The sequence below is a fragment of the Epinephelus moara genome, chromosome 8 (assembly GCF_006386435.1).
Source record: "Epinephelus moara isolate mb chromosome 8, YSFRI_EMoa_1.0, whole genome shotgun sequence".
In the NCBI taxonomy this organism is placed as follows: Eukaryota; Metazoa; Chordata; class Actinopteri; order Perciformes; family Serranidae; genus Epinephelus; species Epinephelus moara.
Genome location: NC_065513.1, coordinates 17,938,768 through 17,961,559, shown reverse-complemented (window position 1 = coordinate 17,961,559; position 22,792 = coordinate 17,938,768). Strand labels below are relative to the sequence as shown.

Below are 22,792 nucleotides of genomic sequence, written 5' to 3'. Positions count from 1 at the left end.
CTTGCACCCCTTAAGAGACCCAGCACTCCCCCACTTGGTGCAACACCTGTGCCCAGACACGCACCTCTCACTGGTGCTGCACCTTCCTGTCGCTCCGCACAGTAAAAGCCCAGTCAGCCTCTTCCCCTAAATGTGACGTCCGCGGCCCCAAGTGTTGTCTCAGTCTGCGACTCCTTATTAGAATAGAGAAGGAGAGGAGGCGATTGAAGAGGAGTTGTTTCCACTGGATTAAATGGTTTCTCTGCAAGTCAATGAATATGTAATGATGTCTAACGAAACCGGCCAGTGAGTCCTGTGCTCGGGTATACAGGGCCCTATATTAAAGACCTCTTCTCCTGAGGAAAAACACAGTATAGAGCCGGGGCAGAGAAAAGAGGGGCAGAATAGGGGAAGGGGAAGAAGGGATACAATCTTGAATGCACCTCCGAGCTTAAGCCAGACATTCTCCCTCAGTCAATAGATGAAAAAGTATTTGCTCACGTACTGAGTGAGAGAGGGAGAGGGTGAGAGAGGGGGGAGTCTTTCTTGAAGCAAGGGTGGGGGGTGAATTTACATTTTTTAAACTGCTTTGGAAATATTGTTTCTGATAAGCAGTCATGCCAATAAAGTAATTGAATTGAATTGATGGAGAAGGGGCGAGAAGGAGAGAAAGAGAGTTCCTCCACCATGATTGTTAAAGATATTTCTCCCTTAGTATACCCGATAAAACATTGATTGTTGCAGTTAGTTGACCCGTAAAATTTGGGGGTTAGTTTTCTCTTCTGAGCTGAGCATATAATTATGCAAATAGTGATCTGACAGTGATCCGCTGGAGGAGTGCTGAAGGAGAGAGAGTGTGTGTGTTGTGTGTGTGTGTTTGAGGGGGGAGGCTGTCAGAGGGGTGACATTCCAACTTTGCCTAACGCCTGGTTCCTTTGGAAAGAGTTCATCTTCTGCAGGGATGGCGTGCATATCAGAGTGGGGCCAGAGCAAGCAAGCGTGACAACGACTCTCTTAAAGTAAAAATTGAAATATCAGGCTGTGGCAGCACAGGGGTTCCCCAACTTTTTCATGTCAAGGGCCCTACCCAACCCACCCACTCCTCCCCAAAATCTGCCATTACAGCACAGACCCCCCATTTGGCAGGATTTCACCCTAAAGCTCCGCAGCTGATGCCATTTTCTGTTGTAGATATGATTCAGTGTGGAGCTGTCTGTAACTGTCTGTACGACAATAGCTGGGAAAGTGAAACCTATAATCAAATCAGTCATACCTATTATACATTCACACGCTGTGCTAACTTCTGGCGAGTAAAAACACTGACGCATCTGACTGCTTCTCGTTTGGTTATGGGGATCCCTCCTTGGGAGGGTCCCGGGGACTTTTAGGGAGCCACCGAGAGGAACCTCAACATGAAGAGATCATCTCTGTCTTTAGAAAAGTGGGGGGACAGCTACATGTGACAAAGCGATGCATGAGTGGTCAACCTGAATACGCAGGGCCCTCAGCGAATCACTTCAGGGTAATAATAGTTTCTATTTAGCCAAATGCTTGGAAACAGGATCACAGATCTTTACGCACAAGTTTTCTCCGCATTGAAACGAGCTAAACTTACTTCACGCAACTTTTAAAGTTACCATATAATCTGTAAAATAGACTTACTAGATAGTGAACAAGTCTTAAGGCATAACATAATTCCTGGGCGAAGATCTAATTCATTTCGCTGTGTATTAGTCGCCTGCCTTTGATGATCACTGACTGGAGGTCATAATTTATGGTACCAATACATCATAGCTTTGGACAGAAGGCAGGTTATTTAATTAAACTCCGAAAACTCTCACTAATACAAGATATTTCCTTTCTTAATATCACAAGAATTGTTAAGTTACATAGTCCTCTCCATAGAACACTTTTTTTTTTCCAAGACAGAAAGTTGAGTATTGTGTGTGCCCGTGTGTGTGTGTGTGTGTGTGTGTGTGTGTGTGTGTGTGATTGAATGGCTCTCTTTAATCAGCGGCCTGACACGGTGTGAGGGGGACTCGCCTGGTTCCACTTGTTGTTCAGGGGTTAATGGAAAAGATTTCTAAAGATTTATTGAGGGGGCGTTTAATGACCTGATCGGTTTCACCGTGTGAAAACAAATGATGCTGTAAAACCTCGCTGAGTTGGAGGGGGGGGGGGGGCTCACTTTGCCAAAATTAATGACCAAAAAGAGGGGAATTACTGTTTATAGTTTGTTTTCCTTTTGACACACTTAGTGACTTACTTACTCACTCACTAACGCTGCGATCCATTTAAAGATATTGCTGTCTTTCAGAGTAGATTGGCCTATAGGACGTGTTTTAAAAGTTCAAACTTTTTTTTTTTACAGCTTAACTTAAAAAGGTTAGAGTGTAAAAAAGTGAAATAGGTGTTTTGGACTGTTTATAAAAGACACTTAACTCTGGCCGATTGTGTGGCAGCACATGTTAGTGGGTCTTCCCTCTCGGTTGGATTTCATAGATGTCATGTGAGATGATGGCTCAGGTCATTTTTCACTCGGTGCTCGACTTTCTCCTCCCGCTGCACTCGCTTTGCACTTTCGGGCACATCTCTCTGTTTCTCTTTCCAATCGCACCTGACTTTTTAGTACTGCTTCTTTTTTTTATCCATCATATTCCCATTTTGCGCAATTGCGCACCGGCATCACCAAAATACTTCGCGCGTAAATAAAAAGCAAAACGAAATAAAAAAGGAAAATATGTACAGTTTAAAAAGCAAGATACAAAAGTTCATTTTATTTGCTTTTGACAGGTTTAATGGGTTAATTACAAAAATCAGCTTTCAAATAATTTCAAGACAGACGTTTAAAACGAAAATGGATCAAAAGAGAAATGAGACAAACATTTGAGAATATAAGAAAAATATGTGACCAGGCAGGACACTCGCGGTTTCATAAAATCCAAAGGCTTATGCGATAAAAGAAAATAGGCGTGTTCCCTAAACCAATACAACATATAAACCATCTGCAAAAAATAAAGTCTTCAAGAGCAATTGGCAAAATTAGTCTCCTTTTATTCGCAGACTGTGCTTTGGATTTAGGCTGCTCTTACATCTTTAGTTCCATTCACATATGGCTTGCTGGATATTATTAAAACAGTGAACAGAGTCTTGTTTATTCCTAAGGCAACAATATACAAATTATGGAGTGAAAAATGAACTGATTGTAGCTGAAAAGCAGAAAGATGAGCAATGGTATCTTGAAACGAAACTCATCAAATCAAATAATAAGCCAACTTCTTTGCTGAAACCTGGAGAGATCTGAATCAAATTAAAAGGAAATTAGGCCTGCAACCATCAGCCACAGTTGTCTCATTACAGCGGAAAGATAATCCACAAAAGCCTTAAACCACACACACACACACAGTGGGCAGGAGAGGCAGGATTTCACAGTGTAAAAGTTAAACAATGGGAACTATTTGAAGTGGGGGAAAAAGGTATATATTTGAGAATGTGTCTAAGGTATCATAAGATTTAGTATCCGGTTTGAGTTTTTACTAATGTCATGACACATTAGAAATGTATTCCATTAAGCCTTGAGTGGTTTATAAAGCACAGCAGCCTTGTGGAAATTTTTTTATCATGTTTGTGTCACATAGTGAGATTATGTGCAGCTGAGCAGGGAGCTGACTTTGTCACTTCTAAGTACACAAGAAGAGTACTACAGTGGGAGGAAAAAATAGATATGTTACATTTCTCCAGCATCTAAGGAAATATCATTCAGGCTTAGAATAATATTGAAATCTTGGATTTCCTGACATGTGTAAGGCGATATATTGAGGCTTTATGAGTGTTGTGAGCTGACTTCTGGCTCCTGTTAAAATGAGATATCCCTCAAACCCATTTTGATGTTTGACTTTAAGTAATTTTAAATATGCTCAGTGTCCGGATTTTTTCCATATTCAGCACAGGTTGTGTTTGTTTTATTTGTTTCATCACATTCAATCACCCGGAGACATCAATTTCAAGGATATCAAATTGAAAAAAAAAAAAAAGATATATATTTATAATAAACACAGAGAAATGGACTCTCCACAGTTTTGCAAATAAATCCTGGAGATATTCTAAAGTAAACACTTACAGCTCAAATATTGGCTTAATATTAAAAAATAAATAAAATCAAATAGCGTGAATGTGTGTATGAGACATTGCATTCAAATTTAGCTCAAAGTTGAGAAATTTAAAAAAAAAAAGAAATCTCTCTTATTATAAGTACTGCAATTCCAGAAATACATGGCACGGGTTAGGACCACATTTTACACAAAGCTGAATGAGAAAAGTCAGGTTTAAAAGCTGACTGCATGTGCGGAGGAGTTGGAGAATGAAGAGGTCATAAAAACAACACCCTTTGTTAAAACAAAACAAATGGTCACCAGTTAAGAGTGTGTGTGTTCACTCTTTGGAGAAACATTTGTGGTGGGTAAGGGCTATAAAACAAAAAAAGATGGGCACTGATCAGGATGAAATGATACTGGACCTTAGCAGAGGATACCTTACAGCATGAGCTGATGTCGGGGGTAAGCAGCCCAGGCTTTAGGACCAGGGGGGAAGAGGGAGAGGAGGGAGAGACTGAGTAGTGCAGACTGGAGGGCAGGCGGGGCATTAGCTCAGTTCAGGCTGATGTCAGGACAATTAGAGGTGCACCACAGCGCATTGTGCACAGCGCCTGTCAGCCTTAATCTCTGCTGCCGTGGCCCGTACCCGCAGCCAGGCCACAGCCCACGGGAAGCGCTAACACTCAGGCCCATATTGCTTTGACAGTTGCGCTCATCTAGAAGTAATGCAAAACGTTATTGTGATGTATACATGGTGACCCTGTACACTTGTCTCTTACAACAACAAGGCTATGTGTGTGCAGAGCCAGGGAGGGCTGGAAGGGAGAAATGACACTCGGGGAGAAGAGTGAGGAGAGAAAGATGGAGGGAGGTTACAGGGGGAGAGGGAGGAACAAAAAGAAAAAACAGCAGAGAGGATCTGGAACATTAGACTCTCTTTTTGCATCCCCCCCATCTGATCCCTTGCTCCTCGTTCTCCTCTTGTTCCAAGTCATTTTTGTTGATCCTCTACAAATCTTGGTGTTTGTTTTTGAGGGAGCTGCTGCGAGTGGTGACAATGTTGGAGGTCTCCTCCGCCTCCTCGTCCTCTTTTGCCTCCAGGACCTCGCTGAAGAACCTGAAGATGGAGTTGAAACTCAACCAGGAGGTCAGCTCATGCCGCTCTGTGCCTACATGTCAAAGACACACACATAAAGAGAAGCATGAGTTCACAACTGTGCTGTAAAGCTGCAGACAGAAGACAGTGTATGCTATTAAAAATATTGCTCTGCATGCTATACGCCTACTGTGGCAACACAAAAGGTGAACATAAATACCATTAGATGAGATTTTTAATCTTGTGAGGCTCATCACTCCCACAATGCTTTGCATTGCTCCATGCAAGTCTTGGACATAATGTATGAGAGCCATGCCAGCCTATGACCTATTAGTCCAATGGGACAGCCTTAATATGTTATCCAAGTGGATACCTGATAATCAACACCACTGCACGTCCCTCTTTCCGTCTCAGGCCTTCCAACAAAACCAGAGTTATGCACAATAGGGGCACTAAGCGAAACCAGTGGAGCGGTAGTCATTCATTCTAAAGGGCTGATTGAGGATAGGCAAGACAGAAGCTGGAGAGAGGTAACCAGCGAGCATATCAAGTGGTCTGGTGGTGGTGGGGGGAGGCAGCAGTACTGGGTTTCCCTCTGACCTCCTACAGGTTAGCCAGTTCCCAAGTTGGGGTCACACTGGAGCTTGAAATTTGGTACATGCGCCTCGGGTTCCTGCCCGCCTCAGGGTTAGGGTATCGCTGGCCGGCTTTTTAGCTGGATGCAAAGTCAGTGGCAGTTTCTATGTTTCTCCTACGCCAGCTAGTCCTGCTACAGAACACCTCGGCTCTGCATTGGAGCACCCATGATGGGAACAGATCGTGGCTGCAGCTGTTGCCCAACTCATCTCCTACTCCTGCTCGCTAACCATTCAGCGGGAGCACTAACAGATAATGGCTTGTTTCTACCGCCGCTGGCTAGCAGCTCAGCTGCTTAGCAACACTACTGTAACTGGACTTGAGAAGCCATATTGAGGTGCCCTCTTGTTTCCCAGAGGGAGAATAGGTTTGCAGCGAGATGATATTAAGAGTTTCATCCCTTGATAGATAGATCTAAGAAAAATTTACATGTGTTTACAGACAGAGGGATGAGTGAACACAAGCCTTGAAGTAATGGGTTTTCTTTTTCCGAATTCTTATTTGCACACTTTTTTATTGGGACCTGCATTTGTTTTCAACAAGATAAGAAAATTAAAATGTGTCCCTACAATTTTCTCGGGAGGATTAATGAAAAAGGATAAGCTTAGTATCTGAAATCAGTTAGGGTTGTGTGAAAACAACTGGTCCCGACAGAAAAGGGTTGAAAACCTCTACCCTTGTGGATGAGTCAAATCAGTAGAACATTAGAAATACCCCTTCACTTCCTCTCTTCAGTACCTTTCTCCTCCCTTCTCCTCTGTGTACATGCGATCAGCTATAAAAAGCTAGACTAGAAGGCCGCAGGGATACAATTAGGAAGCACCTTAAAGGCTCTCTCACCATAGACAGGCCTCTGATGACCACTGCACTGACCCCATGTTTATTAGATTGACCCCTGCCTGGACGCATTAATGGAGATGGCGTGTGTGCACATGTGTGTTTGTGTGTATGATTGTTAGACGGAGGGTAAGCGAGGGGTCTTTGGCTGAGAGTGGGTTTGGGTTCAGTTGCTGGTGGTGTGTTTGTGTGTGTGTCATTTGTGTGTACGGGTATGTAAGGGGGTTCTCGATCACTCTGAGATAAGGGAGTGTGCTGCGGACTATATAGCAAGCTGACTGCAGTCAGTGCCTTGGGTCAAATTTACTGGCCTGGCAATCATGGGAGTCAATAACCCCGCACTCTCAGTGACTCTACTACCTGTGTAGGGCTCAACATAACACCCATCCCTGGAAAACAAAGACACAGCCCTCTCACACCTCTAATCTATCATTTATATCCAATTTGAGGTATTGTGATCTTTTTTCCACCTTCTACTCCTCCTCAATTTCCCCCTGTCTCATCGGCCTCTCCCTCACTAGTGTTTTTACTTCTGTTTTGTCCTCTTTTTTTCTCCCGCAGAAGCGATCAATGCCGCAGCGCTCTCTCATTCACCCTGAACTGGTGGTGAACTCCTCCGGAACAGCCGCCAGCCTCTCCACCCTATCCCATCGCAGTCCGGGGTCACCAGGGGGGCGTCTCTGTGCCAATATGCAGATGAGCCTGTGCCCCTCCAATGACTCTGGCGTTAAGCTCCACCCCTCTATATGATGGAGCCCCCCGCCTCACCCCCACCCAACAACACACACACACATAAAGACATAAACCCACTCTCACCCTGGCTTAAATAGGCCTTTAACAGCTTATGTCCACTCTTCCTTTAATAGCCAAAGTGTGTCGAACCTAATGGATGTTGTCAAAGCCGAGATGTGACGACTGATTTAGAGGAGGAACCCCAATGACCAGGCTTCACTAGCCACTAAAGACAGAGAGGGAGAGAGAAAGACAGAGGGGAAGAGACAGAGAGAGAATTACCTCAGCTATGCCACAAATCAAAGTAATATCTTTAAAAGATGTGGGGATCGATGAGGTGTCATCTGGCTGTGTCTTGTGTGTAAAGTGAACCCATAAACAGCCAATGAGTACAACTTTATCCTCAATTTCAGTCTCTTACTGGAAAAGTTTTTCAGCTGCTAAGCAGATTTCTTTTTTTTTTACGAGAATTGATTTCATGTATTGTTAAAACACTGTATAGTGGACGGAGAGCCGTTCCACTTTAATCAGTTTAATTACAACTTGTATCTTGTGTTTAATTGATGAAACTTTAAAAATAAAAGTGCCCTGTGTATTTATGTGTGCTCTCTTGCATTAACTGTGAATCAATTAAGTTGCATGTGCTAATTTTAACAAGATCATTGTCACTGCATTAATTTAATAAAGTTTATTGTAAATGCAATTATGTCCTCATTTATTGTAAATGCAATAATGATGTTACTGTGCGCTCCATAACATTGGGTATTGTCATGGGAAGTGCAGGAAAAAAAAATTATCTTTACTTTCACAATGTGTTTGTAATTAGCATTAGGCAATGGCAAGCTTAACAGAGATTATTTCTGCAAGTAGAATGATGATGGCTGTAACCTTGAGGTGAGGCAACACACAAACACACACAGCTCCACGAGGATGTTTCGCTGTAATGCAGGAAATAGCAGGTATGTGGTCTGCACTGTGAGCTCCCCTTCCGTGCCCTCTGCTCAGGTCATGGCAGAGTTTCAGTCCGGCGCCTAACCCGTGCCCTGTGTTTGAACATTCTGTGTGTGTTGTCTGAGCCTGGTGAGGCTGCCTCATTATGTGACAGGCAGAGGAGAGTATTTGATCCTGGATATTTAGCCTCCTCCACTCTGTCACAGCCACTGGAGCCCTCTCAAGGTAATTGACTGACTGTTTGATCTCCCTCTGACTCTACGCTGGTACAAGACGCTGACACACGCGCACACACACAAACACAATCGTCACTTGCAAGCATCTACTAATGGTTGGCACACACACTCACACATACATTCACTCACACATCATGTAGCACATACGCACTGTTCCCTCCCCCAAAACACCAAACAATCCAACACTCTTCCCCCCCAACACACACTGTTGTTATCATTTGTGTGCAGTGAGGTAAGGGAACAGAGGAGCAGAGTTTTGAGCTGTTAAAAAGGAAACTCCTCCATAGCTATGGGCCATGCTTTCTTCCCTCCGCACCAAACGCTGCATGCTGTTACAAATGGTAATCGGCTCTGATTGTCACAAATTTCAAAACAAACGCTAGGTGACTGAAAAGCCAAAGTGACGCCCCGAGTGATACTCCGACAGAAAGCCCGAATCAAAGCATGCCGACTATAATTAGGTTCCATCTGGGCTACATTATTTAAAGCCGCACCAGTTAATTGCTTGTGTACAAATGGCCTATTTTATTTGAATCAAACTTTTTTTGTGATTCGTAATTACATTGATGTGAAGGGGGCCATATCTCTTTACTTCATTTATAATATAAATACATATTCAAATTATTAAGAGGACTCTGAGGCAAGGGAAATGTAAAGTGATGATACTTTTCTTTGTGTGAATTGAATTTCTTTAAACAATTATGAGTGCTTAATCAAATATACTGACATTTGGGTTAAACATTTAATGAGCTCCAATTAAAAAAAGGGGAGATGAACAATGATATAATCACGAGGCGAAAATTACAAAAACAGAATACCTAACAGGACTGATGCGCATGATATTATTGCATGCAGAAGCAAACATTTTCTCATTTCCTCTTGTCAAAGTTTTCATCAAAATTCGAACACAAACAGTGTATTTTCTTATCGATTCCTTATCGATGGTAACCTAAGCTTTTGTTTTATCTCGATGTGAGCCAAAGCAGTGCGTGGTGGTGCGGGCCCCTGGCTGGCTGTAACCTTAGCCGGGCTGCTGTTTGTGGAAACTATCTGTTGCATGGATCAGCGGTGGGGAATCGCTATCTGTATCCTGGTTGTCAGACGATCGGATTTCCGCCCCTGACGCTCTCTGATATTAGATGATCTTCCATGGTGTGTGTGAGAGTATGTGCACAGTGTGTGTTGCAGATACTGCGTGCATATGTGTGTGTGTATTAGTTCCTAAATGCGTGTTGCTGTCCGTGAGAGATGCACACGCGCGTACAGTCAGTTATGCGTGTTGTCATCTTGCTTGCCGACATGCGTAAAGGTCAAGAATGTCATTTTGTCCCACGTGGCTGTCTGTCGAAGGGGGTAGGACATGTTGCCACTGGAGACGAGGTCAAAGAGAGCCCAGGCAGGTGACAGCCGGTCAGCCACACTGCCAGAGCAACTCTGTCCTCTGTAACAAAACATGGAGCTGTTGTCCTCAGTCAAAAAGCTAATTAAATCTAAATTTACTCCCCTCCCTCCTCTCCCCACCACCACCCCTCAATTTCCACTCAGGGTGAAGACATCCACGTCAAACCCACTGACAGTGTAACATAGGTATAATCAGACTTTGTTTTCGCTATGCTACGCTATGTGTCTTCATTTTTAATAAAATCAACATGGTGCTAAGCCTTCACGCGTCTACAGGGGCAGGAGAGACACACGTGCATTACAAAAGAATAAAATTAAACAAAAAAAAGGACTAAAACAGAGCTCATTTCATCAAACCAGTAATACCACTGCTGCTTCTTGAATGCAATTCATTTTTAATGCTCGTCGGTAAGCGGGGTCTGCTCCCTCCCCCCCCATCTCCCTCGTACTGCTTTTAATTACTTTGCTTATTATTGTGTGTTGTTGTCAGACAAAAACAAGGCAGAACTCATTACACATCCAGAGATGAGGAACCTGAATCACTAGCTACAGGGGCCGCTGAGGGGACTCTGTATTTACTTAGAATAAAACACAAACAGAAGAGGGACATAGAGAAACAAAATCGAGTGAAAGCCCAGAGAGAGGAGAATATCACATTAACTTGTTGAAATCATCACCCAACGTAAGCTACTTTTCATTCCGTATAATAATCCCAGGAAGAGTAAAACTTGTGACAACAAGGACTCCACACAAAAGACAGTGCGGGACTGTACTTTCTACTTCTTTCTCCTTCAGTTCCCTCCCTTCATCTATCCTTCCCCACTTGCCGCCTCCATACCCAGACTGCACTGAGTGCTTTTTTATTTTAACGTGAATGAGTGGCCTTGGCCGTCATAAAGGACCCTCGCTTTTATAGACTTGGAGCGCAGTATTTACAAGATAACCCTGGTCCAAGGACAGCACAAGCTATTTGATACCAGTGTCAGACTCTCCCCTCTCCTCTTCAGTAAAAATCGAAAGCCCAAACATGCCCTCGCCTCTGACAGCACCTCTCAATTCAGTTGTTTTACTCTGCTCTAGCAAAATGGGATGAGACACTTTGGAACAAGAGAGGCAGCTCAGTTGCACCTTATCACATTTACCTCTTGGATTGGAATAATAATGACATTAAATAATGATTTATTTACAAAGTGCATTAAAATATTAAGACTGAATTTTCTAGTTAGCACTGTAAATATACAGCATTGAAAACATGTTCATAGGAATCTGTCTCTACAGTAAAACCACTCAATTATATGAAATAAATGAAAACCAAAATGACTATTAAACAGTTTTAATTAAACTCAAAGTCAAATCAAATCTGATTTTCCTCATATCAAAGACAAGATAGTGTGTCCTGGGTGCCACTGGGATAAAACTCTGAATTACTATTTTAGACATGGCTAAAAAGAAAGAGAAAAATCTGTGTTGAGTTAATGACAAAATTACATAAAGTAAGTTATTCGATTAAAAGGGAGAATTTGAAATGACAGTCTGAGCCCAGTGTTTGCTCATAACTAACAAATCTATTTGACTACACCGAGCAAGACACAATTGTGAGAATGTCTTTGTGATAGAGGGAATTCGTGGCAGCTTTGGAAAACAATCAGATGCACACATAGCACACATTCTGCTGTTCCTTTTCTTATAAGCCATTCTTCTCTTGCCTCTAGAGACGTATCCATGTTCTCCATTATGGAGGACAAATGTTCACTCCGGCATGTCCAAGATTCACTGGCAGTTTTTTGTTTTAAACATGCACAAGTTGTGCGCATGTACCTGTTGATTCAGTGTACGTATGTGACAGAAAGAGACGTAGAAAGAGAGAGATTGAGTGACTGAGTGTGCGTACACATGTATGTGTATGGAGGGGCCTTGTTGGGAGTGCCACCCAGACATTAGCACTGTAAACAGTGTAGGCCTCCTTCCCTGTCCAGGCCCTTTGTTCCATCTGCACCACCATTGGTTGGGACTTAAATGGCAAACACTCAGGGGCTGCTAGCTCGCCTGACACGGTTTTGTTTTTGGCCTATTGAGGGGCAATGGAGAGCTTCTGTTTCTATGCCCAGGCACAATGTGTCTCAAAAGCAGCATGGCTGAAAAGAGAGGCCCCCACAAAGACTGTCCATTAGTGGAGGCACTGCATGCATGCGTATACGTGCACTCACATAGGCACAAGTGCATGTATATACACACCCTGACACACACACATACACATACACATCATGACGCCTGGGCAAGGGTCAGGACAGACAACCTTGCCAAAGACACTGGTGGAGACGGAGCATGCGTACATCTCCACCAGCACATACACACACAAGCACAGAGTCTATATAACCAAATCCAAGCCAACCTGCACACTCGCTACACCACTTCACTATACTACACTCACTCCTCACTCACATAAACACACAACCTCTGCTCCACTTCAACACAATGAGGTCTGGCACACACACACACACACACACACACACACACACACACACACACACGCACACTAACACTTCTACAATATCAGACATACACACATCACTCAGTCACAAAAGAGGTGGAGGAGGAGGAGAGGGGTAAGAGAGGCCCCCTTGCACCTGTAAGAAAGACAGGCGGCATTCAGAATCAATGGTCACAGAATAGACAGCTTTGAGTGTGGGAACCCCCATCTACACAAGGCCATAGTGATCGCACACACCTTACATACAGCCCTCCCTCACTGACCAGGTTGTCTGAGCTCTATAGTGCACAGCCATTAACACCAGTGGCACATGCTTTGTGCAATGCAAGGTATAACTGCAAAGCATCTAAAGGTATTAAAAACTGGCAGCACGGTGAGGGAATCTTTTAAAAATAATTCCTTAATATTCCACCAAATAAGTCTTTGTCTCCTGCTGTTTATACAGCACCACAATTGCTGCTTTTTTTGCTTACAATGAGGAATAAAATGCCTTGTTGCATGTCCTGTACAATGCTAGGGTGTACACTTGGTACAAAGAAGCATGAAGCAGATTTGATAACCTTATAGCAACATGGCTGGCACAACAAACTATTAAAAAAAGCTTCACAGTGGACATGAATGATTGATATTTTATGCAACGATTTGTCACCTGTGTCAATCTCCAACAAAGCTGAGAAAACACATCTACGTTAACACAAACCTGCTGCCTTTTGACTTTAGGACATGAAAAGGAACAGCAAACTACTATCTCTACTTAGCTTGAATTTTTCTCTATCGCCTTGGATTGTATTGAACTGAAGGCGTACACAACAGTAAACACAAAGTCAAATGTACAAACATACACTTGTGGGATCCTTAGGTTAGATGATATGCATGCAAGCCCCCTGGTTTTAACCCAACAGATTTCTACTTGGGCTAACCAGCAATAGTTTGAACACTGCTTGGTTGAACACCTCTCACTGCTTAGCATCTCCCTGGTGCAGGGTGCGTGGTAAACTGGACTGTGGGATCTCCACACAGTTTGGAGTCCACTGCAAGGGAAATTTAACATCTAAATCCACTAGCTAGGTCCTTTATAAGAGATGTTACATTTTTCTGTCTCACATAGACGCACAGACATACACCTGCTATGCATGTATAGAGCTGCTTGTCATCTGACCTTGTGATCCCATGCATTGTAACACATACAGAGAGGGTGAGATGGAGGAGAGGAGAGGAGAGGAGAGGAGAGGAGAGGAGAGGAGAGGAGAGGAGAGGGGGAGGAGCAGGCCAGGGGTGGAGATAGCAGAGAGTGGGTGTTGAGGGCGGGGCAGGTCTGAAATAGATCACTTAAGGGAACAAAGTGTAATTAATGGGTCGCCACAGATAAGAGGGCTCTGGCCCTATCTGGGAATGTGCTAATGGAGTTGACACACACTCAACAAGATCAGTGGACAACCCCTCTTTATGTGTGTGAGCATGTGTGCGTGCGCGTGCATGGGCGGGTGTGTTTTAAAGACTACAATGGATAAATAGTGGGAGGAGAAGACTGCTAAGGTGACAGGTTAACATGGTTTCCTCCATGACGAAGATCTGCCATCCCTGCAATCAGAGAAAACCCAGACGGAAACACATACACACATTAGGTTTCTTCTGCTACACACAACCATAACAACACACAAACATATCTATGTGAGTCAGCCTCCCTAACTCACGTAGACGTCCCGCCTCACATCAAAACATGAGTGATGTTATTACACTTGGCGAGCCGACGCGCCTTCAGTCGCGGGGATGTGGTTGTTTACGGAGAGATGGAGGAGGAGGAAGCCGCCTGGTCAAGAGAGGGTCAGACCTGAAGTGTTCTAAGAGAAGCAAACTGACACAAACCTCTCCTCCAACTTCCTGCCTGCGTGTGTCCCTGCGTCAGGGGAACCTGGCTGGAGCCAAGCAGCCTGTGCATGTGGATACGTGCGTGTTGCTTAAATCTCTTGGGATTGGAGCCTGGTCGGGGGAGGGTCTGCAACGGCCCACGTGCGCTGGGACAGTGAGATGGCCTGTGATGGACAAGGCAAGACAAGGAGGATTTCCCCTGTTTGTCTGAGAGAGCGCAGCAGGGGCGTCACACACACAGAGGGAGAAATCTGTCTCCGGGATGGATTTCGTGTGTGTATGTGTGTGGCATGAGGGGAGTAGGTCAGGCATCTGGTTGGTTTTGTGTGTAGGTGTGTGAGTGTGTGCCTCTGTCAGGGTCACAGACCCTGGGGCCATCTACTTCAGTCTGGTTAAGTCAGACAAGCCAAGGCCACACTGACACACTGCATGACTTAATAATATAGAGACCCCTGGCTTGGTGCCCACAAATACACGGCTCAGACCTGTGAATAAGCTAAAAAAAAAAAAAATCTTACCTCTTTATGAAAATGAACCATTTAATTTCATTAAACTCACCTTGACAAGTCACTAAATATCACATGAAATCAACGTAACAGTCCTTAAACACAAGGGCACGACCTCGACAACAGCAAGCTGTGCATTGTGTTGTTATGTGTGTCCTCAGCAGCCTGAAAAGTGTGTTTTGTTTGTGTGCGAGTGTGTGATGTAGCATCAGGGGGTTAAACGGAGTGGGATGAGACTCTGATCTGTCAGGACAAGGGGAGAACAGCTTCAAAGACTCAACATCAACCCCTCTCTCTCACACACACACATTCAGGCACGCACACAAACACACTGACGGACAGTCCATTGCTCCCAGCATATCTCTACTTTGTCCTTGGACTGTCTGAATACCACTGGAGGCGAGCATGATTTGAGAGAGCAAGTGGGAACAAGAGAGAGGGAGACAGAGAGAGGGGAAGAAAGAGGAAAAATGATAGAGGGAAGGAGAGGGAGAGAAAAGAGGCGCCCCTCAATGACATCTAAAGAGATAACTCACTCTCCAGAGCTTCTTTTCTCTTGCTATCACTTTCCCAGGCAGCGCTCCTTCCACATAAGGCCTCAAGTGTGAGTGTGTGTGTTAACTCTGCGTGTGTGCATGCGTGTGTATGAATGAGTGACAGTAGTGTATGTGGGAATACAGTGTACGTGAAGGTGAAAAAGGCAAAAGATTTTTGAATCTCAATGAGATGATCTAAAGAGCTATCAAGCACAATGATGTGCATACTGAATACAGCACATTGTGTACGTTGGCCAGAAAAAAATGTCCTGCTTCGTCAGACTCGATGATTGTTGCCAGAGATTATTATTATTGTTAAACTGGTTTGCATGTTTGTTTGCATGTGTTTAATTGTATAGAAAAAGCTGAAAGTTGATAACACGAAATAAGTGTGTGCTGTATATAAATTCATGTTAGAATCATTTTGCTGTGAGTCTGCACTCAGACGACTGCTTAAGAAATGATGTACAGAACACAACACAAACAACAGCTGGCTTGTCTCTTGATTGAAAGTTAACTTCGGGAAAACAAAGCATCGGGCCAGCGGCGGGTCACGACAATGTTGAAAACACCCAAACAAAACAGCAGGAAAACACAAAGTGGCCCCGACGCTGCCACTGTTGTCGGAAATGCTCCCCTTTGTAGGCACAGACAACTGTGGGGAAGAGTTAACCTTTTGATAAGCTGCTTCTAGTCCCAGCTGTATGCATTTTTCATCGAAATGTGTGAGTCAGAAAGAGAATAATTATCTCCTCTCGCTCCATGGAGAGGCAAGGGGTTGCAGCCCCCAGTCTGGTCTTCATAAATGAACTAAGTCCTGAAATGAAGCAGCGCTGATGAGCAGAGAGAGAAACCGAGTTATGCTAATTCGTAACCCAAAAATAAAGGAAATTTACAATTTTCCCAGTTAAGCACAGGCGTTGGGATGCAAACATATTGGAGCTGCTAGACGCATTGAGATGTTCCACTCACTTAATAATCACCCAGAATCTGCACTCCATTTTTTTTTATTCAAACACAGTAATAACTTTAAAATAACTTTGTTAAGAAACCTAACCCATAAACCTGTAAGGCTGCATTTAGTCTGATGATAGCGTTGCTTCAAATATTACACCTTTCATATTCATTTCAATGAGATCACTGTGTGCACTGTGTGATTTGTGCAATGAAGGTGTCGTCTCAGTGGGCTCCAGTAAGCCGGACGTTGCCAGACCAAATCTGGAATCTGGAAACCCTCAGTTAAATTTTCTGATTTCCAAGGGGCATTATCAGCAAGTTATTAACAAGTTACGTAGTGCTGAGCGATCACCAGGTCCACTTGGTTAAAACAGCCAATCACAGCACAATAACGAGATGAATCTGCCAGAGCAAATAAAACATGAGCCTGCAGATTCATCTGGTTCCCGGGCAAGGCTCCAGCAGGGTTGTCTGGCAAAAGAAAGTTGGCACCTGGCAATGTACTTTGTTGGTCAACCAAATATCTACCATCACATACTCCACGTAGCTTCGCTGTAAAGCACTATGCTTATTCTATGATTTACCCTCTAAGTATTGACACAGTGGAGCACACTATTGCTGCCTTGATAAATCCGAGTTGAAATTTTCTGCCTCAAAGGACCATAAACTGCTGTTACACTTAAAGACTGGTCTTTGTGGTTTGTATTTCATCTGTGCGCTTGCACCTGGAGCAATCACCCTAACCAATGGAGTCCACGTGTTTCTCTGTTTTTCTTCGACACAGTGCTGTTGTTGATCTGAACACGGTCCAACAGCCCTTACTTTCCTAATCAGTACAAGAACAAACATGTATGCATAAACACACACAGAGACACACAATTTGAAAAGCGTCTGCCAAACAGGGCAAGGTCACTGATCCCTGTTACAGAGTGGCCACGATCACCTCTGGAGGAGACGCAATCTACACCCACCCTGGCACAGACACATGTGTACACACACACACACACACACACACACACACACACACACACACACACACACACACAGGGAAAAAAAACAGAGCACCCACCCCAACAGAGCTTAAGACCTTTATCTGACAGCATCAGCTAACACCAGATACACACACAGTCCTGCCCTGACCTTGCAGCACTTCAAGACTAATCAAAATTGTAGCTGGGATCAGAGGTGTGGGTACAACGGGCAGAGAGAGTCATTCATTTTGTGCATGCCTGTGTGTTCTTCCATACGTGTGTGTGTATGTGTGGTAAGGTGGACGAGAGGAGTCAGAGATTGAGGGAGGGGAGGTCAGGGGAGGCGATCACCCTCTCAATCCTCCACTATTGACTTGTGAGCACAGAGACGGTGCCGAGCGGTCAACGGCAAATAGAATAAACTGATCAATAACCTCGCACTTGTCAGGAGGGACGGAGGCACCTTTAAACAACAAAAAAAAAAAAAACTCGCCCAACTTGAACTATGCAGGAGGGGTACATTGATCAAATCATCTAGAGCCCTGCCACCTTGCTCACCCGGTTTTGTCCACCATCCATGATGTGTGTGGAACGCTACTTCTCAATGACACTGTAGGAGAGGGCTTTTGGGGCGGGGGGGGGGCAGGCGAAAGGAGGTATCATTCCATTTAACAATGGGAAGCCATAACTAAGCAGCAAATTAAAACATTTAAAAGAGATAACAGACACATTAGGCGAAAATGGCTTATCCTCAGCCTTCAAACAGCAAACAATTAAAGAACGTGATTGAGTTATGTCAGTGCGTGGAGGTGCCTGGTGATTGAGAAAAGTGAAAAACAGAAGCATGAAGTACAAAAAGTCAGCGGGATTAGACTGAGAGATGGGAAGAAAAGTGAGTGAGAGCAGCAGAAACACAAGTGCGGGAAGGAAGAAAGGACAGGAGGAAAACTATGCGGGAAGGAAAAAGGGAGAGGAGAAAAACTACCCTCTGTCATAATTTAAACGAGCCGTAGTCTCCCAACGCTCTGTTTACAATGTATAATTTATGCCTCCCAGTTCAAACACAGCTTTATCTGCACTCAGCTGCTAAGTGATATGATTTCACTTTTTATAGCAGCAGCCCCACCACCCCCCGTCCAATCCACCACCACCCCCAGTCCCTCTGTATTGCAGGCTGGTGTGATTCTGCACGCCTCATGCACTGACTTTCAACTGTACAGCCCCCCGAGGGCTAAAGTAGCATATTAAACCCCTCCCTAACCCCATCCTCTTCCCTCCCTCAAGCAAAACCACAGCCCGAGACACACACTTAAGCACATGCGTTCTTGCGTGCGTGTGCACACACCCTCAGTTATGCACACCCTATACGCTGCGAAAAGAGAGGGCTGCCTCATATTTTACAGCAGTTAAAGTTTCTTTCTGTATTTATTGCTGTATTGGTGAGCGGTAATGTCCCATTTCACAGCAGCACACTCTGACCTATGATCAGAGCCTCTCTGATGACCCCATGGCTCCGGCTGAGTTGCACTAATACACCACTTAGGTTACTCGGGTTTAATGGCACTTTTCATCTGCCCCCTCCACACTTACCCTGCGGTGCACACACTCGCACACACAGACATTATAGATATATATAGATATTGTATCGAACCTCATACTGGCATGGGGGGGGCCTTCTGGGTAATGTTAGGCGTCCTAATACACAAAGTGGTTGTCAAGGGTTACACCCTATAATAAAGGCTTAATGGGTTTCCACAGTGTTCACCATGGTGATCAGCGCAGTGATTGCACTAAGGGTCAAAAATTCAACAAATGAAGGTATAAACTAAGGCTGGCCGATATCAGATTTGCACTAAACAGTTATATGGCCAAAAGAATACATGTTAACATTATTATTGCGATAAATTTTAAAAATATTAATAATTATGCTATCATCAATTTTCTTTAACTTTGTTTTATTGTGTGTTTTATCTAGTGCAAAATGTAGGTGTAGGGAGGTGGAAAGAGAGAGACAAAGTATTTTTCTTATGACAATATTATCATACGTGTATTATTAACATGATATCTGTATTACATTCATTCATTCATTCATTATCTGTAACCCCTTAACCTGTTAGGGGTGGAACGTATCCCAGCTGACACTGGGCCAGAGGTGGGGTACACCCTGGACAGGTCGCCAGACTATCACAGGGCTGACACATAGAGACAGACAACCATTTACGCTCACATTCACACCTAGGAGGAATTAGAGTCACCAGCTAACCTGCATGTCTTTGGACTGTGGGAGGAAGCCGGAGTACCCGGAGAAAACCCACGCTGACATGGGGAGAACATGCAACTCCACACAGAAGGGCTCCCCCACCCTGGGGTATGAACCCTCTACCCTGGATGCGAACCAGGAACCCTCTTGCTTTGAGGCAACAATGCCAACCACTGCACAAACTGTGGTGTATTCACCATTAATTTATTTTTTTTAATAGTAATTTCTGCTATTGGTAATTTCTGTGCGTTACCATAGAGATTGTCATGCTAAAATTTTAACTGTTGTACAAATGTAGCTCTGTGATGATGTCGATCACGATTTCAAACCAAGCAAAAACCTCTCTTTAGTCACATGGGATGACTTTGTGCCTCACACACTATTATATCACCCCACTTCTACTGACACACACTGTGAACTTGTGTCCCTCCTCATTACACAGTCATGTTACAAATCAATTGATCTGACTTCTGCAAAGTATAACCTCTTTGCTTTTCTTCTCTGAACCTTTCCCCTCTACTTTCCCACCATTTCCACTGTGCATAATCCCGCTCCCTTTCCCCTTACTCCAGCATCCCTCTTTTTACTTATTCTCTACCATCTCCTCCCCTCTTCTTCCTTAGCTATCTGCCTACATAGTGTTTGTGCTAGCAGAAAATTCCCACTTCGTCTCTGGGGGGAACTGCGTTTTTCTCTGCTCCGCTCGTCTCTCGTTCTTCTCTTGTATGTTTTCCATGCTGGCAAAGCTTCCTCTTCCTGCATGCAGCAGGGAGTGTGCTCCGTCTGCGGCTGTCCCATAAGGGACCCTACAGTGTGATGTTACAATCTCCACATCCAGAGGGATCCTCTCTCTGTCTTCCTCTCTCTCTGGCTGCTCTTTTCTCCCTCTCTCTACAAGATGTTCATGCCCTTATTTTTTCCCCCTGTCTCTGACTACTTTATCCTCCTCTCCCTCTCTTACTTTCTTAATCTGTTTATCTGACTCTAACCCTCTGACACTTTCCACCTCAGATGCACTCTCTTCCACTCTCGCTCTTTCTCTCTACCCCCACTGACACTCACACACTTAAAATTACTCCTTTTTCCTGTTTACTTTTCTCTTTTCCTGTATTCTTTTCTGGCATTGGCTGATCTAGTCTCGTCTAGAAGTGCAAATCTTGAACATGTTGCCAAAAATACAAAAAAAGAAAGAATTCAAATTCACAATTGACTGAGGTCAGAAATGGAAGTCTTTTGAAAGTCTGGTTGCAAGCTCTATCATCTACCTCATCCATCTTTAAATATGACAGTCTGTGGGGTTCCTTTACTTCTAATGCAACAGTGTGTGGGGCCCGAAGCACAGTAAAGTCCGAAGCTCTAAGACTCCACAAACCCCCTTGTGCTAGCATACTGAACAAAGCCTCAGTCTTCAGTCTCCAGGGAGGTGGCTGGTGTGTGTGTGTGTGCTGCGGTCCAAGTGACTGGCCAGCCAACCTACCAGGGATCCCCGCCATATGGCTAGGGGCTGTCCTGCTCCAGTGTCCCTGTAGGGGCACACCATGATGGGCCACCCCACAGATCCTGAACTGGGCACCATGCCGCGACACACACTCAGAGGTAAAGATGGATAACCCAAACACACACTTGTGCAACAAGACATGCACTGCAGATGTGCACATGTGCATTACGAAAAGTCTCTCACAAACTCGTGGGGCTTGCTCTCATTGGTGTCACTGGGAGTGCTCAAGTAAGTGTAAAATTGTTCGTAATGAAGCTAAACAAAACGGACGGTTTAAATTAAACTAACCTCCCTCAGCTTAACCAAACCAACCATTCTGCCAAAATATACACCACCAACATGAAATGAGCCAGATCGTTAGAAATGCCACACTACACAATCCTGCAGTGCATTGCAGTTCATAGGAAATATCTGAGATGTATATAAGCATGACTTCTTAAACTCCAGCTGAACAGAAATTCCCTTTTCTCATATTAATGCCATGCATGTGTTTATTGTAAGACATTTTTGCATGTTTTAATGTATTTTACTTCCTTCTTGACAAAAATTGAGGGACAGGAAAATGGGTAAAAGAAACATTAACTTGGACTCCAGTTTAACAATACAATTAAATCCACTATGCTGTTTAAATATACATTTCAGAGGGAGAGTGCAAAGGCGGCGTTCTCGTATAACGATTAAAATGTGATGTGCCCCTTATTACCCATATCTCTCTGCAAGAAAGCATGTCATCACTTAGAAATTTGGAACTGGCAACTCAGAAGTGAAAGCTACAGATGGGAACACAGCTTGGATAAGCCGCTCACATAATGATGCCAATACATACATATACAGGGAAATACTGTATGTGCTCATGGGACTTATAAAGATGTAAACAGACTTTTAAAGGTTGAGGGAGATCTTCAGTTTGTAGAAATGCAGAGCAATGCCTCGACTAGAAAAGATGAGGTGCTGTGTGGGTGAGATTCCCTTGACCTGCCATCTATGGACAAGGTCTCCGGTTAATTAAGTTTCTTGTACATCCAACTGCATGGCTATTATGTTTGCAGTTCTCTTTGGAGATTAACATGGAGGCCTCTAAATCCACCTCACAATTTCATTTCATTCAACAGGATTTCTTTTCTCTTTTCTAAAGGTTCATATCAGCAATGTGATATGGGGGTGGGGGACGGTGTGTGCGTGTGTGTGTGTGTGTGTGTGTGTTTGTATGTGCACGTGTGCGTGTGTGTGCATGTGTATCTCTGTTCTTTTCAGCGTGCATTTTGTGACTTGTCTGTGCTGAAGCGATAGATAAAGAGGGAGAAGGAGAGAGAGCGAGGTCTTTTCAGCGCGCATTCTGGCATGTCTATGTGAAAGAGAGAGGTGTTAAACTGAAACACAAAGAATGGGATTCGGGTTAAAGCTAATTCACCTCTCTAAATATTGCTCTTGGCTGAGGATGACACATTTGTCCATGGTGTTCTCACGTGGCCAGAGATGAGCAGGGACACAAAATGTCAGAACCTGAAGCCAATGTGATCAAGAGCAATCACAAGGTGAAGAGCAAGCTGGCTGACTGTCGGCACAAAAGCAGACTTTGACACATTTAGGTAACACAATCCCTCAGTGTAAATGATGAGTACAGAGGGCATATAGTATTAGTATGTTGGCTACACACACTGTTGCCAGGCGTATGCAGACAAACATACATGCACACAATCACGTACACACGCACATGCACACACATGTCTAATGAGCGATTG

The 22,792-nt window shown here is 44.0% G+C and overlaps 1 protein-coding gene across 1 annotated transcript in view; it reads right to left on the bottom strand.

Moving 5' to 3' along the window:
* Positions 1–1,948: 1,948 nt before the first annotated feature.
* The window catches only part of fam172a (family with sequence similarity 172 member A), a 178,175-nt gene continuing 157,331 nt past the window's right edge, over positions 1,949–22,792 (bottom strand). Inside the window, exon 11 of the mRNA XM_050050421.1 lies at positions 1,949–5,242. Within this exon, the coding sequence (XP_049906378.1) occupies positions 5,082–5,242 (161 nt within the window). The 3' untranslated portion in view covers positions 1,949–5,081. The remainder of the gene's footprint in view (positions 5,243–22,792) is intronic.